Source organism: Delphinapterus leucas, chromosome 10 (assembly GCF_059928025.1).
Source record: "Delphinapterus leucas isolate spDelLeu-1000000601 "Yukka" chromosome 10, BTC_Dleu_Yukka2, whole genome shotgun sequence".
In the NCBI taxonomy this organism is placed as follows: domain Eukaryota; kingdom Metazoa; phylum Chordata; class Mammalia; order Artiodactyla; family Monodontidae; genus Delphinapterus; species Delphinapterus leucas.
The window spans coordinates 43,056,966-43,075,043 of NC_143138.1; the positions used below are offsets into that span (position 1 = coordinate 43,056,966).

Sequence of the window (18,078 nt, forward strand, 5' to 3'; positions counted from 1 at the left end):
CAACATAGTGCTGGAAGTCCTTGCCAAAGTAATCAGGCAAGAAAAAGAAATAAAAGACATCAGAATTGGAAAGAAAGAAGATAAACCATCTCTATTTGCAAATAATATGATTTTATATATTGAAAATCCTAAAGACTCCACCAAAAAACTGTTAAATTAATTAACAAATTCAGTAAAGTTGCAGGATTCAAAATTAATGTGCAAAAAATCAGTAGCATTTCTGTACACTAACAACACATTATCTGAAAAAGAAATAAAGAGAATCATCCATTTAAAATAGTACCCAAAAAATACTTAGGAATAGGGTCTTCCCTGGTGGCACAGTGGTTGAGAGTCCGCCTGCCAATGCAGCGGACACGGGTTCGTGCCCTGGTCTGGGAAGATCCCACATGCTGTGGAGCGACTGGGCCCATGAGCCATGGCCGCTGAGCCTGTGCATCCAGAGCCTGTGCTCCGTAATGGGAGAAGCCACAACAGTGAGAGGCCCGCGTACCGCAAAAAAACAAAAAACAAAAAACAAAAAAAACTTAGGAATAAACTTAACGAGGAAGTGAAAAATCTTTACTCTGAAAACTACAAGACACTGATGAAAGAAATCTAAGGAGACACACATAAATGGACAGATTTCTCATGTTCACAGATTGGAAGAATTAATATTGTTAAAATACCAATACTACCAAAAGCTATCTATAGATTCAATCCAATCCCTACCAAGATTCCAATGATATTTTTTATAGAAGTAGAAAAAACAATCTTAAAATTTAAATGGAAACAAAAAAGCAAAAGCAATTCTTTGAAAGAAGAACAAAGCAGGGGATATCACAATTTCCTGATTTCAAGCTATACTATAAATGTATAGTAATCAAAACAGTATGGTACTGGCACAGAAACAAACAAATAGATCAATGGAACAGAATCAAGAGTCCCAAAATAAACCAAGTATATAAGTTCAACCAATATTTAACAAAGAACCCAAGAATACTCAATGGAGAAAAGACAGTCTTTTTTAATAAATGGCACAGGGATAACAGATATTCACAAGTAATAGAATTAAACAAGGCCCCTGTCTTAAATCATTCACAAAAGCTAACGCCAAATGAATTAAAGACTTAAATGTAAGATCTGAAAATGTGAAATTCCTAGAAGAAAAAGTAGAAAAAATGCTTCTTGACAAGGGTCTTGACATTGATATTTTTGGATATGACACATAAATATAGGCAACAAAATTAAATATGCACCCCAATGTTCATAGCAGCACTATTTACAACAGCCAGGACATGGAAGCACCTAAGTGCCCATCAACAGATGAATGGATAAAGAAGATGTGGGGTATATATACAATGAAACATTACTCAGCCATAAAAAAGAATGCAATTTGCAGCAACATGGATGGACTGAGAGATTATCATACTAAGTGAAGCAAGTCAGACAGAGAAAGACAAATATCATATGATAACAGAATCTAAAAAAAATTATATAAATGAACTTATTTACAAAATGGAAACAGACTCACAGATGTAGAAAACAAACTTATGGTTACCAAAAGGGAAAGGGCAGGGAAGGGATAAACTAGGAGTTTGGGATCAGCAGATAAACACCTCTGTACATAAAATAGATAAACAACAAGCACTTACGGTATAGCACAGGGAACTACATTCAATATCTTGCAATAACCTACAAAAAGAATCTGAAAAATAATATATATACATATATAGGTATAACTGAATCATGTTGTTGTATACAATATTGTAAATCAACCATACTTCAATAAAAAAATAAAATAAACAAGTGGGACTATATCAAACTAAAAAGCTTCTTCACAGCAAAAATAAAAAACGATCAAAAAAGTGAAAAACAAACCACCCACTTGGAAAAAGGATGTGCAGAGCATACATCTCGTAAGGGGTTAATATCCAAAATAAATTAAAAAGCTCATAAAACTCAATATCAAAAAAACCAAACACTCCAATTTAAAAAATGAGCAAAAGACCTGAATGGACATTTTTCCAAAGATGATACAAGAATGGTCAACAGGTAAATGAAAAAAAGCTCAATATCACTGGTCTTTAGGGAAATGCAAATAAAAATCACTATGAGATATCACTTCATGCATTTTAAAGTGGTTATCACCAAAAAGAAGGGATAACAAATGCTGGTGAGGATGTGGAGAAAAGGGAAAATTTGTGCACTGTTGGTGGGTTTGTAAACTGGCACAGATCCTAGACAAAACAGTACGTAGACTCCTCAAAAAATTAAAAATAGAATTACCATATAATCAAGGGATTCTAATTCTGAAAATATATCCAAAGGAAATGAAAAACTATCTTGAAAAGATATTTGTACCTCCATGTTCACTGCAGTATTATTTACAATAGTCAAGACATGGAAACAATCTAAGTGTCCATTGATGGATGAATGGATAAAGAAGATTATATATATATATGAATATATATATAATATTGTATTATATATTATATATACTATATAATGGAATAGTACATATAATATATAATATCATATATAATATTATATAATGGAGTATTATATATAATATTAAATAATATATAACATATTTATTATATATATTAATATATAATATATTAACATATATTTATATAAAACATATACAAATATAATGTAATATATAAATATATAATCTCGATTATATATTAATATATAATCATATATTATACATTATATATTACAATTAACATATTATATAATATTTAATAAATAATGTGACTATATACCACAGCAGTGGTGACTATAGTCATCATGTTGTACATTACATCCCTAGTACTTTATTTACCTTACTACTGGACGTTGGTACCTTTTGACCACCTTTCTGCAATTATACATGTAATATATATAATATATAACATTAATATATCATTAATATATTAATATAATTTAACTTTAATATATTATATTATATCACAGTATAATATTAATATAATATTAATAAAATATATTTTATACTATATAATATATGTTAGTGAAATATATATTATATAGTATATTTCATTTATACACTGTATATTATATATTATGTATTGTATATTATATATATTCTTATATTATAATATATTAAACATTACATATATTATTTATATTTCATCATATATAAAATATTGATTGTATTTAACAAAATATCAAATATTATGTGTAATATATAATATTATAAAATATAATTAATATATTAATATATGATTATTTTATATTAATATAATTATACAATATATTATTTATATAATATATTTATGTATTGCATTATATTGTATATAATATATACTATATATAAAACATTAATATTATATAATATATTATACATTATATAATATATTAATATTTATAACATATGATATAGGTATATTAATATATATTATCTTATATTATTATAATTATATAATATAATATATAATATGTAATATATTTTATATATTATATATATACGCACATGCACACTTGTTTTTGTCATTAGTGGTGAGCCTACAACCATGAATTGGTTACATTACAATAGGCCAAAAAAATAGTTATGAGAATAATACTTTATGTTCAATACAAAACTACCAATTTCAAGCCAATATTCTTAAGGAAAAAATCTGGGTCATGTTACATTAATGGGCAAGAGTATAAATATTCATAAAGTTTCCTTGTAAATAGATATTTTTGTGAGAGAAAAAAATAAGAAAAAAGAAACGTGAAACGATATTCAAAAAACAAAAAGCTTAATGTGTTCCTATACAAACAACAGAGCAAAACAGCAAGATTTCCAAATTAAAGGCGCATGTGTTAAGAAAGATGTGACAAGTACTTGATTGAAAATAAGGTATTGAAAACGAGATTAAAACAATCGGATGAGATATTTACAGAATGAATTAGAGAGGTGCTCAAAAAGGTAGTGAGTTCTGAAATTTCCACCTCTTACGTCAAAGGAAAAATCATATCATATCCTGGCCCTAATCCCCATCAACAATGATCAATTTTTGTAACATTTGCCTAACTGATCAGCATGGATTAATTGCCATGGGAGAGGCAGAGCCGTTTGGGGCATCTTCTTTCTCGGTGAGTTTCAGGCTTATGATCTAAGTGTGACTCACTACATAAAGATTAAATACTTTCATATTTAGCATATTAGAATCAAATTCACACGCATTATTTTAAAACACTGATTACTTGAATTCCTGTTTAAAATGCCATCTAGCTCAGAAGGAGTTTTTTTCTAACTGCCCCTTCTGTGTATATAGAAACAGATAAAAGCTATATTATCTCTGAAAAAAAACCTGACCGATTACCTATAGTCAAAATCAGAGAGAAGTTTATATTAATAAAAAGATGTTGGAGATAAACAAAATTATTCACGTTTTCCCATTTTTATCACTAATATAAGCAATCCAGCCACTTGCAAAAATAAAATAATAGAAAGGAAATTTTTTCACCTTTTCTTACTGACATTTATGGCTCAAAGCCCTGTTTTTAAGCACTCAAAAATTGGACGGTGTTAAACTTCTGCTGCACTCCCTGTTCTCTTTTATTTACTTATTTTTGTCTTAAAAGTAGTTTTTAAATACTTGATAGTATAGTTGATTTACAATATTGTGTTTACCTCTTTTATTTATTTTTTGATGATAACTTACACCTCATCCCACCTGAGAATATTTTCAACATAATACTGTCCTGGAGAAAGTTAATTGTGTAGCAAAAAGCAAACAAGCAAGAAAACAAACAAAAACAAAAATACTATTTCATACTCAAAAAGCTTCTGGAGGTACTGAGTTAAACTAAAACACTTTTCTCCACAGCAGGACTGCTCTGAGATTTTACATCTGAATCTAACATCTAAGACAGTGTCTGATAAAACGAATATTTGTTGAATAAATTAGTGATGCATTTTGTAAAACCTATGTAGGAGCATCCAGTTTTCAACTTTTTGTTTTCTTTCTTGCTTGCTGATTTCTATTTAGCTCTTTAATAGATGTTGAATAAATGAATAATATCTAATTCATGTATTTACAAATTTACACATTTGCAAAGCAATGCTTTATGCCTCTGGCTCCTTGAGTAATAAAGGTTAGAATATTATTGCTATTAGTATATCAGCAGTAGTAATAGTTTTAACTGTAATGACGGTAATAGTATGAAGTATCAACCAAATGCAGTCACCAAGACAAATGTTCTAGAAACTCTGCACCTCATCTCAGTTTTGTAAAATCTGAGGACATAGACATCATTGTACACATTCTATAGGTATAGAATTGAGAAGAGAATTTGGAATTCTAAAAATTTTCTTTGAGAACCTCAAAAACAAATTACATGAGGAAATTGTTTGGTAGCATTTAAATGTGGTTTAGCAAGAGTCAGTATAAAGAAATGAATGCTTTGTTGTAAAAATTAGGTAAATGATTTGGTTCTTCTAAAAGAGAATACTAAACATATGGAAAACATCATGAGGAAAGACACATTAGCTAAATGTCTATTAAGTGTAAGAGAAGAAAAAGGCACATGGTATTTCTTTAGGGGAAAGCTAAATATTGCCTGTTCTACTCTCTTTGCTACCAGTTAATGGGGTACTGTTACTTGTGATATTGGAACTCATTTTTGTTTTACTCTGTTTTTACCCAGTTATGAAGACTCAGATCATTTGAGTGAAGAAAAACAGAGACTGTGCAATTGTTTAGTGTTAAGTAGATTAAGTAATTTGTTCACTGGTGTTTTACTTAGGTACTTGGGAATATGCAAAAGGGTGAGACTCAATTTTTACGTAAAAAATTAAGACAAGTATATTGGGCCATGTACGTTTCTTCCATTACTGAAATGCTGTACGTTTTGTCACCTCATTTTCTTGCTCTTTTGGGTTTGGGTGGTTATAAATATCCCCCACTCAAATCTATAGTGTCAATTATTTCTCTATATTAAGGAATATCTGATAATTATGAATTCTTGACTCCCATACAACCATGTACTGCCCTATAAGTCATATGTTTAAGTAATAAAAAAAATACAATAAACCTGGGAACCCAAGAATGATCCTTCTATTACATTATTAGTATGTGCTTTCCAGACTGAGGGGGATGTTCCATTTATAACTCTCATTTGTTTCCTACCATCATGGCCAAGTTTCCACCTACTACATGTCTCCTTGCCATCATTTTAACTTCCAGTTTGGAGCACTGTAAACTGTTTCCTAACCCCTAAATTAAAACAAATGATATCCACTCCACATGCACCAGCAATCTGACTAGAAGCCACTTCAAAGATTCCATTTTAAAGAATGAAGTATGGCCACTGCTTCCTGAAGCCAGAGTTAGCCTAGTTCATAACCAAGTGGGATTTTCTCTAATTTCCCTTCTACTTAAACACTGGCAGGTTTGGTTTTTGTTTTTGTTTTTATTTTTTTCCTAAGACATTTTTTCTCCTCTGCTCAAGGTAATCCTGGTTATTTTGTTGTTGCTGCTGCTTTTATTGGGAAGGGCCCAGGAGGACTCTGCCTCACTCAGCGTTGCCAGGGACCAACCAGTACACATATGTCTGCAAAGACATTCCAAGACAATGCTCCGCTGTCTGTGTGAGCATACACCTCCCCAAACATTTACAGACTGTCTCAGCTACACACAGTTTCAAAGAGAGCAGAAGTGTATATTTTTTCTTACACTGGCACTGGCTTATCAAACTGGATGAAAGTGGATGAAACTGTTTGAAAATGGATGGCAGCAAACACAAACTCTACAACTCCAACGTTAAATTGCTCATTTAAACTGGCCACTCGGGCTGCATATTGCTTCTTACACAAGCTGCTCTTACCCTCTCCTCCACCCACTTACACTGCCACTACACGTCAAGGTCTGGGCAATGCAACACCACTACACTCCAAGTGCACTTTCCCAGGCCCCTCGCCTCCCTCCTGCCCTCCCACCTCACGTACATGCTTAGAGCTTGTGCACATAGTAAAAGAACAGAAAACACAATGACAGATACTTGTGGACACGTTTCCTGCTAACTTGTGCCAAAGAGCACAAGAGATGCCAAAGAGCAAAATATCCACCCTTCCCCTAACAGACATACACACACACATACACACCTAGACATACAGATACACATAGACACATAGACACCAATACACATATACATGTACACACACATGCATACGCACATATGCATATACACATATACACATGCACACACAGAGACACACACAGGCATACATACACACACAGAGAGACATAAACACACACACATACACATACACACATAGACACATACACACACACACACCCCAAATAATTCAGCTTAAATTGAAGATATGTTCCTTCTGAAAAGATTTATATTCTTCCTGACCATCTGTAGGTGCTACTAATTCACACCCATTTGAAAATAATTTGCCTGCTTGAGTCTTTCACATTCTGCAAGCAATGTGAATTTCAACCCTAAACTCACAACAGGGTCAACAAATAGTTATGACATATAAAGGGGGCTTGTCTATTTCTCCTTCACCCATAGCCAAGGTCATTAGAATAAATATCCTTGCTGCCTTCTACAGTTGCTAGGTGGTTTTTGCTGGTTCACCCTTTTTGACTGAAGGTGTGGTGTTTTTTTGCGGGGTGAGGGGACTCAGCCTTATACAGGTTCTGGCCTGTGCTCCCCATCTTGCTTGGGCCCAAGGTTCTTTCCTGTCCCCACCCCGTACTGCTGTTACAGTATGGATGGGCAAATGCCCCAGAATTGCAGTCCGCCTCTCTTTGTAAATGGAGACTCTGCAGTTCATCTAATTCAGAGAATGTTATAAAGCTCAGGTTCCCCTCTGAATACAATAGTCGTCTTTCAGCTCCTAGGACATGCTCTTCCCTCTCCAAGGCCTTTTGCCCGAGTGGTGTTTCATGTGCTTGAACATTCTTTTCACACGTTGATGCTCATACACACACACAAACGCATGCACGCACACACACACACACACACACACACACACACACACACACCCACCCCTTATTGAGGTTCCTTTCTTCTCTTCTTTATATCTGATTTTAAATCTTACTTTCTCAGACAGCCTTAACCGTCACAATCACAATGGGGTAACAGCAATATTTTGCAGTGGGGCATTTTCAACAGGCAGAAAGTTTCCAGAATCAGATCTTTGGGTTCCCAGAATGTGCACTATAGCCCTGGATCCCAAAACCCTAAACTCTCACTCATTATATAATAAATATGCTACATGAATAAAACATGACTCAAGTGTTACCGTCTAGAGGATATATCCATATGAGAAATGAGAGAGATGCACAGACACACACACACAGACACACACACAGACCTCTCCAGGAACTTGCTGGTGAGGAACACTTAATAAGTTACAGTTGCAGCTGAACACAGAATCCTGAAGTGATGCCTAGTTCTCTATTGTTTTAGAAACTAGAATAGAGAAGGAAAATTGTCAAAACGCCCCAAAGTCCATGGGATATCATTTTTTCTTCTAATTCAATACAATGTTCCTTGCCTGCTTCCAGAGGACAAATAAGGATTTGTGCACATATGTTACAAAGTCCAAATAAGCCCTTGTGGGGCTTGATATTCACAGGTTTTTTTAACTTCTTCCAAACAACTGTGCACTGCAGGATGATGACATTAAGCTTTATGTATTGATTTTCAGCCTCACCAAAAAGCTTTCAGACACTCTTATCTTTAGTTGTCAAAATCTTGGGTTCGAAGAACATCCAGTGAAACTATTTTTATCCGAGTTTAAGAAATAACATCAATTTAAAAATAAATACATTAAAATGCAATTTATATCTATTCCTTTCAATAAATACATTAAAAAGAACTAAGGTATCATTAGAATGTAATAAGCAACTCTTAATCCTCCAACTTTCTAGCTCTCTTGATTTTGATCAGAATATACTTGATAAAAACCAGGGGTTCTTTCAAAAGGATGCTCGCCAGCATCAAGAAGACATCTTGAACAAAATAGTCTGTATTTCAGCACACCTCCTCATCACAGAGCACCAAATTATCCAAAAGAGCGTAAGTTACATGATTACAACAGTACACGCTACTATCTCTGTGCTTTGCACTCCTCAAAAATGCCATCATTTTTCAATCTATCAACTTTTCAGGCTGAGAGCAAGTGGGAGTTGAAAAAAGCAGACATAGCTCTGAGAAGATTAATACTTTTAAAAAGAACAAATTCAGGGATTTTATCAAATCAAATGAAGAGTAATAAGAGACATCATTGCCCTGAAAAGCATGGGCAATTTACAAATATTTCCTGAGTGCACGTCATGTGTCAGGTACTGTTTAAATGTCTCTTGATTTTTAATCTAGCTTTTCTTCTGTCATGTCACACTTCCTCCCTTCTAGTTTTCTACCAACCAATTTACAGCTATTCAATGTTCTCCCTTCATTCTAAACCTAACCACAGCGTTCAAACAATGGCTCGATTAATGTATACTTCTACAATAACAATTTCTTACTGGGTCAGCATGTTAGGAAACTAGGAGAGAAGGCTTGGCATGGAGTCGGAAGCCCCAGTCTCTGGTCTCAACTTCAGCACTTTGTAGCTGTGTGATCTTGGGCAGGTCACGTAACCTCCAAATCCTGTTTCCTGATATGTAACAGGTTAATGTTATGTATACTGCAAAGGTTGCTGTGAGGGTAAAATGAAATAACGTACATGGAAGAGGTGAACAAAGGGCTTGGAACACTGTGGATGCCCAATAAGTATCAACACTTGAATCTCAAAAAAAAAATGTTATATTCATAGCAATTTATAAATATTGTCTCACTAAAGCTCTTAATATGTTTATATGGCAAATAAGTATACACACTTTTATACATACACACAAATAATACAAAATACCTGAAGGGCCGTAAGGATATTTGCTAAGGCTTGTCCGTATGTGTCATGACAGTGAACAGCAAGAGCCCTGGGTGGGATTTCTTTCATGACACTTTCCAACATCCTCTTCATGCTTCCTGGAGTTCCCACTCCAATTGTGTCTCCCAGGGAAATCTCGTAACAGCCCATGCCATACAATCTCTTAGACACCTATCAAGAAAAGTGACAAGCTAGTAAAACAATGGAAATGAACACACTCAAACCCTGTTGTTCCTTAGCAAACCTCATCTAGAAGTAAACATCACAACTAAGATAACTTGCATATCCATGGAAAATGTATATTTTAGTTTTCTAGTCCTTTTCCTTGCTCATTAAATCCCAAGCATTATATAAAACTTTGAATGACATTCCTGTAGTTATCTTTCTCTAATATTCAAGTTTGCCTCAGAATCGTATCTGTCTAAGTAGCTACATGTTAATTTATGAAAGTATAAGCTACAATTTCATTTATGGGAGGCTTATTTTCTCAGCCCTTTAATCAAACAGAAGCATCACAGATTTACTTTGGAACTAGTATTTCTCAAGGCGGTCAAGAGATGTCAATCAAGTAGCTTTGTAATCGGTACAGACACTTGATATTTTTGGCTTAAATTTTCTAGCTCATAAATAGATGCTCTTGAGTTTGGTAAACTTTGTGCTCCCTTCAAGCCAAATAACTAATGTTACTTTCAAAGAGCAATATGAATTTTAATGAAGGCAGCATGGTATGTTGACAAAGACATGGCTTCTGGAATCAGACAGGCCTGGATTGAAATCTCAGCGGTCACAAATGCTAGTCATGCGATACTAGGCAGAAGATTAACCTTTTGAAGCCTCAGCCCCTATTCTGTAAAATACAAACAATAAAACACCATTATTTAGCATGTTTTCTAAGCCTTACTAATTAATTTTTCAAAATCACAATAATAATGATGAAGTGAGTGTTGACATGTTTGGTTGTGAAAATGAGAATATATAAAAATCACTTTGTGCAAAATCAGACACATGGTCACCCCTTAACTGATGCCTTATGTGTGTCTTTGGTGCTTATTTTACATCAGGTGCTGCCCTGGGTGCTGGGATATGATGGGGATGCAGATGTTAAGGGTCCAGGCTCAAGGTATTATGGAATCTGGAGTCAAGTGAGGACAGACCCTAATCAATTCCACTCAGGAATGTGTAAACACAGCTAACATAATAATTTTGGAACAAAGAAACAGGATTCTAAGAGCATGTAGCAAAGGAAATTGACCTAGATCTGTCAAGCAGGAAGGGCCTCAGTGACAGCCTGAGATAAAGTCAGCATCAACTTGTCGAAGAGGTTGCGGAGGAAGGGTGTGAGAAGAACATTCAGGTGGAATTTCAGGTGGGTTAAATCACTGGTCGGGGAACTAGAATCCCCCATGCCACAGGGTGTGGCCAAAGAGAAAAAAAAAAAGGAAGGAAGGTCAGATGCAAAGGACAGATGTGACAAGAAAGCAAAAACCAAGGGGGAATGGGGCTCCATAAAGCTGGGGAGGAAGGCCCGGGGCAGAGCATACAAATAGTACACACAGCTTTGCAAACTGACCGGGTTTAGGATTTTGGTTGAGGTGTCTATCATAAGAGCAGTAGAAAGCCTTGACCAAATGTGGAGTAGTGGTGACATAATGGGATTTATGTTTCAGAAAGGCAGTATCAATACAACATCAAAAATAGTTTGAAGGGAGCTCAGAAGGGCTACCTAGTCCAGGTAGGAGACAATTATTGGATGGACACTTGGATAAAAAAAGCATAATACTGATTCTCCTCTTCTCCTTTATTTAAAAAGGTACATACATTCAACTGTTAAATATACAGGTCTTTGGAATAATATAGAAAGCATGTAGATGACTAACTGAATTTCTCTCTTCATTTCCATCTGTATGTTTTTGGCCTCACAAAGATAATTAATCACCTCAAAACTGTCTATTAAATGCTGGAATTTCTTAATGGCCACATAGAGAAGAATGATGCTTCCATTCAAGTGGCTGGAGGAAAATCCTAAGTGTGGGGTCAAGGCAATCCAAGGGCTACAAGAGTGCCAGGGATGCTGACTTAAGGAAGGGAAGTTTTCACATGGAAGAGGCTTGAACATGTTCGAGTATCAGTGGGAAGGGCTCTGCAGTTGCATATACAGGGGAGTAAGAGACAGGAAGGGCTAGAGGTTTCAACAGAGGGAACACAGTCTGCAAGAGTCATTTTGGAAAGGAGACAGGGAGTTGTTCCACACAGGGTAGTGTGGAACAGAAGACCAGTTAAGGTTGTTGGTCATGAATTCCTAATGCTTCCAATCTGCCTGTTCCAGGATTCTCTTCAGCAACACCCTGGACATTATGGAGCAGGAATGCAGAGCCTAAGACTGTGTGTGGTCTGTCCAGAGGTGGCACAAGCCAGAAGGAAGAAAAGCAAGGGGTGGGTGTATAGGCAGAGCTGGATTCAGGTTTTGTGGAGTCTGAAGTTATACTATTTTGGAAATGTTCTTTAAGAAAAGAATACATAAGGACTTCCCTGGGGGTGCAGTGGTTAAGAATCCACCTGCCAATTCAGGGGACACGGGTTCGATCCCTGGTCCAGGAAGATCCCACATGCCACGGAGCACCTAAGCCCGTGCACCACAACTACTGAGCCTGTGCTCTAGAGCCCGTGAGCCACAACTGCTGAGCCTGCGTGCTGCAGCTACTGAAGCCCGCGTACCTAGAGCCCGTGCTCTGCAACAAGAGAAGCCACTGCAATGAGAAGCCCGTGCACCGCAATGAAAAATAGCCCCCGCTCGCTGCAACTAGAGAAAGCCCATGCGCAGCAACAAAGACCCAACACAGCCAAAAAATAAATAAATAAAAATTTAAAAAAATAATAAAAACAGTAAACTGATTTTTAAAAAAGGGATATATAGTTGTGAATACAAATTAATAACAGAGCCTTAGAAGGGTCCCATGCCAGCGAAGGACTGAAAAATTTCAGCTTCATAAAGATGCAAACTATTATACATAGGATGCATAAACAACAAGGTCCTACTGTATAGCACAGGGAACTATATTCAATATCCTGTGATAAACCATATGGAAAAGAACATGAAAAAGAATACATATGTATAACTGAGTAACTTTGCTGTATAGCAGAAATTAAATGCAACATTGTAAATCAACTACACTTCAATAAAATTTTTTAAATATTTAAGTTTCATTATTTTATAGTATTGATATATCTGCCTCTGTGGGCAATTGTCTTGCTTAATTAATAGATGATGGTATATCTCTCACTGGAAACATCTGCAGTTCAAATGAATACACAAAACAGGAATTGCTTTAGCTAAACCGAAAGTTTATCCTGTCTAAAGTTCGATATTCTAACAATCCCATCTTCACTGCTTCAGCACCACATCCCTAAACTTATAAAAATCAACCTTAACAGCAGTGCACAAGAATATGCTATTTCATATACAAATGAGTTTCTGAGTCTAATATAATTTCAAAGACAAGCATTTTGTATTCATTGGTATCAATTAAGAAAAAGGAACAGGAAGTCAAAAATGAACTTCAATAAGTAGGTCCTTAATGACTATAATCAATTGCTGTAAAATTGCTCTGGAATAATAGCAACTTGAATCTCAGCAGAAAGGGCTATAGAATCTCAAAGGAACAAAAACACGGAAGCAGTATATACTCTGATACAAATGTCAAAATACGCAGGAGACAACAAAGGGACACTACCTGAGCAACCAAGGCAAAGTTTGAGTATACGTGCAAAAACCGCCCCAGAATTCTGATAGAAAGTAGAAAGGTTGCTCAATATGTTCTATTCACATAAAAACAAATCAGGTGTTTTTATTCCCTCAAACTTTGGACACCCATATGATAAGAATCAAATGTTAACTCTGGACAGTGATAGGCACTATCTAAGTCTTTAATGTTAAAATAAAACTATTATCTAAGTGATCAAATAAATGCCTCCCAGTCTATGGCTCTCCTTGGTCTAGTTGTGCAAATGCAATAAACATTAGGAAAAACAGCCCACTTTTTAAAACAGTACACATCATTTTACCATGAACCAGAAAACCAGGTGTATATCTTACTTCTGTTACTTTCTGCGGTGTGATGTTTCCTTCATATGGACAGCCCAGGGCACAGGATACATACCTAAATTTAAAATACAGAGCCATATAAATATGCATCTGGTGGATAAGCCATTTCCTAATTTCCATTTTATAAAAATGAAGAAATAACCAGAGTCATCAAGAAAATTTATTTTACTCTATTCCTTCATTATTATTCTCAGACCAAACAAAAACAATTGGGAACATTTTCAAGTTAACTCACATTTTAATTTTTCTAATAATTACAATTTGATATACGTTATTTGATGGCAGATGGGAATAAAACAAGTGTTTATCTCGTGAGGTTGCTTAAACTATAGCAATACGTGAACATTCAAAGCAGAAAATACCAGTGAAATATATTGTTTTATTTCAATAAGTATATACATTCAACTGTTAAATATCCAGGTCTTTGGAATCACATAGAAAGCATGTAGATGACAAACTGAATTTCTCTTTTCATTTCCATCTGGATGTTTTGGCCTCACGTAGATACAGTCATTAATCACCCCCAAACTCCCAGAACTGATCACAACCTCAAAGTTCACCTTGTTTATCTCTCATGGGTATACCTAAAAATCATCCCCAACAGAAGAGTGTCTAGTCTATGTTTAAAAGGCTCCAAATAAAGATATTCCATAAGCTTCTTCAACAATTTAATATAAAAAGTCAAGCCTTTCTTGCAAGGATGATGATACATTTCCATCTTAAAGTATGAAACTAGAAAAAAGCCTCTTTTAGCTATTTTCAGCTCAACACCAATCCCATTTTATTAAAGTCTTCTCAGAGATTTTACAACACTTGTATTAAAATAATGCACCATGTGTCTGATCATCAGGAATGAAGCAATTCACATGAGGGAGAGAGGGGTTGTGGGGAAGAAGGCTGGAAACCGTGTTCTTTGGGCCAGAATATGAAAGGCTTTAGATAGCAAGCCCTTGAATATCGTGCCATGGAGCTGAAACTTTGAGATCCCTGAAAATTATTTTGAGACATTCGTATGACAAGATCAGGTTTGCTTTCCAGAAATGTAACTCTTCATAAATTCTGGAAGTGGGTACCAAAGATGGAGGCAAAAACATGAGCAAAGATGATCCCATGTTTCCTTGATTGGATGTATATATATGTGTAACTGAATCACTTGGCTGTACAGCAGAAATTAACACATTATAAATCAACTATACCTCAATTTAAAAAACAATGCTGTCAATTGGAAGATACACTAATTTCACAACAGGTTTTGGGGTAAAAACATGAAATATAGAATCAATAATTCAATACATATTCATTGATCCTAAAGATATAACCAAATTTCAAAAGTATTAAAATGTGAATAAAAATTGGGTTTTGGAATTAAAATAACTAAGCAGTTCCATAAGCCAGGCAAGCAGTTATGAGGACAGAGAAGGAGAAAAAGAGGATAAAGTCAAGTAAAATTTGAAAGCCTATGCTGGACAGGAAACCCATCTCTCTGCTCTTTCAATCGCTATACTTTGAGCTTAATATTCAAATAATTTGTATAAATTTACTCAAGATATGCAGAAAAGAAAATGTTCTTATGTGAACATAGTACTGGAGAAGGTGGCAAGGGATGAAACAGGATTTTTTTTTTAACATCTTTATTGGAGTATAATTGCTTTACAATGGTGTGTTAGTTTCTGCTTTATCACAAAGTGAATCAGTTACACATATACATATGTTTCCATATCTCTTCCCTCTTGCATCTCCCTCCCTCCCACCCTCCCTTTCCCACCCTCCCTTTCCCACCCCTCTAAGTGGTCACAAAGCACCGAGCTGATCTCCCTGTGCTATGTGGCTGCTTCCCACTAGCTATCTATCGATTCAGGTACAATGATGATAATGTGTTGAAAAGAGAAGTACATTTACTCTGAACCCCAAATATCTAGATGTGATTAAAAAGAAAGTCCAAGCTATTCATTTACATGCAATCCCTCTAAATGCAAAAACAAAAACAAGCAAAAGAAACCCAACAAATGTAAGACAATATAAAACAAACAAACCTCTCTAGCATTCTCTTAACTGAAAAGTAACAACATGGCTATAGCTGCCCCTTTATGCCATGACCCTAACTCTCTCCATGTGCATTTTCACTCACTAGAGTTTTCCCTCTGAGTCCTTCCCTGGTCTATGGTTGGCCTGGTCTTCATTCTCCATTGCATGTTATCTTCATATGTTCTTCTCCACCCTTCTTTAACCTATTCACATGTGGGGCTACTTTCTGCAAAGTGAATGCAATAGTTCTTAACTGTGCTCATTAACTGTATTTTAACACTCGAAAACAGAGGTTGGCAAGCTAAGTCCCAGAGGCCAAATCCTGCTCATGGCTCTTTTGCAAATAAAAATTTTATTGGAACAAAGCCATGCCCATCTGTTTACCTATACTCCATGGATATTTTGCATTATAGCAGCAGAATAGTAGTTGCATCAAAGACCATCTGACCCACAAAACCTAAAATACCACTATCTGGCTCTTTACACAAAAAGCTTGCCAACCACTTGTAAAAAGTGAGGGATTTTTGTGAGTGTGAAATGGCCTCCCTCATGATGAGAATAGGCTACCACGTCTGCTTTGACTGGTGGCAGAAATCAGTTTCTAGACCTCTGCACTTCTCTGACAATCTATTACAATGCTTCTCAATCTTGACTGTACAGAATCACCTAGGGAGCTTAAAAAACAAAACAGACACTGGTGGGTAGGACACACTCCAAACCAATTAAATCAGAAACTCAGGGAATAGAATCTAACCACTAATTATTTTAAAATAATTTTCAAAGTTCCATTAAGTTGCCAAAATTGAAAACCACTCAACTATTAGCAATATTTCCTCACCTGGATTGTTAGATTGACACCCTTATGTAAAAGTGATGTTACACAGCCATGAGAGTATCTAATCTCAGGGATTTCCTCACTGCTACCCCACAGCATCTATCTTTGATTGGACCCACAGCATTCACGACATTTATCCATATTGAATTGGCTGGTGGTTGATTTCTTATAGACCTATTCCAAATAGTTTCTACTCTGCTGAAGCCCTGACCTGCAACCTCTCCATTTCTTTTTTCTTTTCATTCCTTCCTTCTGGCTCAATGTCCATTTTATTGAACTACAGCCTTTAGTAATTTTTTCAGCAAGGATAGACTTTTGCAGACTACTTTGCCAACAAATGGTTTTATTTCACTTTTATCAATGTATAATAGTTTGGCTAGGTATGGAACTCTAGGTTGACAGGTTTTTTTTTTTGCCATTTTGAACATATTATTTCACTATTTCTCATCTCAGTTTTTGCTGATGAGAATTTTTCTGTCTAATGATAATTCCTTTATTTTTATAGTAATTTTTTCTCTACTGCTTTAGGATTATCTGTTTATACCTAATATTCTACATTTTATAATGAGTATGTCAGGACTTGTTATACTTCCTCAATATTAACATTAATACTTTTGTTCTCTTCTAGAAAATCATCAAAGTACTAGTTCATCAAAATATCTATTTTCCCTGTTTTCTCCTTCTGGGAATTCTATTAGGCATTCTCTCTTAATTTCACTTTCAAAATTTCTATTATCTTTCTGTGTTTCATGATTGAAGTTTCCTCAAATTCTACTTCCAGACCACTAATCCTCTCTTCAACCGTAATCTGCTGTTCAATGCGATTATTGTTTTTATTTAACACATGTATTTTTCATTTCCATTTCTTTTCCTTAAATCTTCATTCTTTTTTCCATAAAGACCTGTCTTTTTATTATGTTCTTCCTTTGCCTTTATAAATAGGTTAAGCATTAATTTACAGTATCCTTTTCAAATTATTCTATGTCCTTCTTTACAGTGAAAATTCTCCTGCTTTTTCTTTTCCTTCTGCTTATTTTTCTTAGGATAGCTTGTTTCCTCATGTGGCCTGTAATTTTTACCATTAGTGTCTTTTCATGGTGATTTCAGTTTCTGTAGAAGGTCCTGAAGTGACAGTCCTGAGTTATTTTAATGTTCCTATAAAGGATATTTAATTTCCTTTTTCTCTTGCCTTGCAGACTTTACCAGTTCCCAGGCAAATGCCTACCTTCATTTCTCAATTTGGGTTTCCAC

At 35.1% G+C, this 18,078-nt stretch overlaps 1 protein-coding gene across 1 annotated transcript in view; it reads right to left on the minus strand.

Annotated features, from left to right (window-relative positions):
• The window catches only part of HMGCLL1 (3-hydroxy-3-methylglutaryl-CoA lyase like 1), a 138,097-nt gene that overhangs the window by 42,727 nt on the left and 77,292 nt on the right, over positions 1-18,078 (minus strand). The window contains exons 6-7 of the mRNA XM_022581539.2: positions 13,959-14,022; positions 9,848-10,036 (exon numbers count right to left, since the gene is read on the minus strand). Of these exons, the coding sequence (XP_022437247.2) occupies positions 9,848-10,036; positions 13,959-14,022 (253 nt within the window). The remainder of the gene's footprint in view (positions 1-9,847; positions 10,037-13,958; positions 14,023-18,078) is intronic.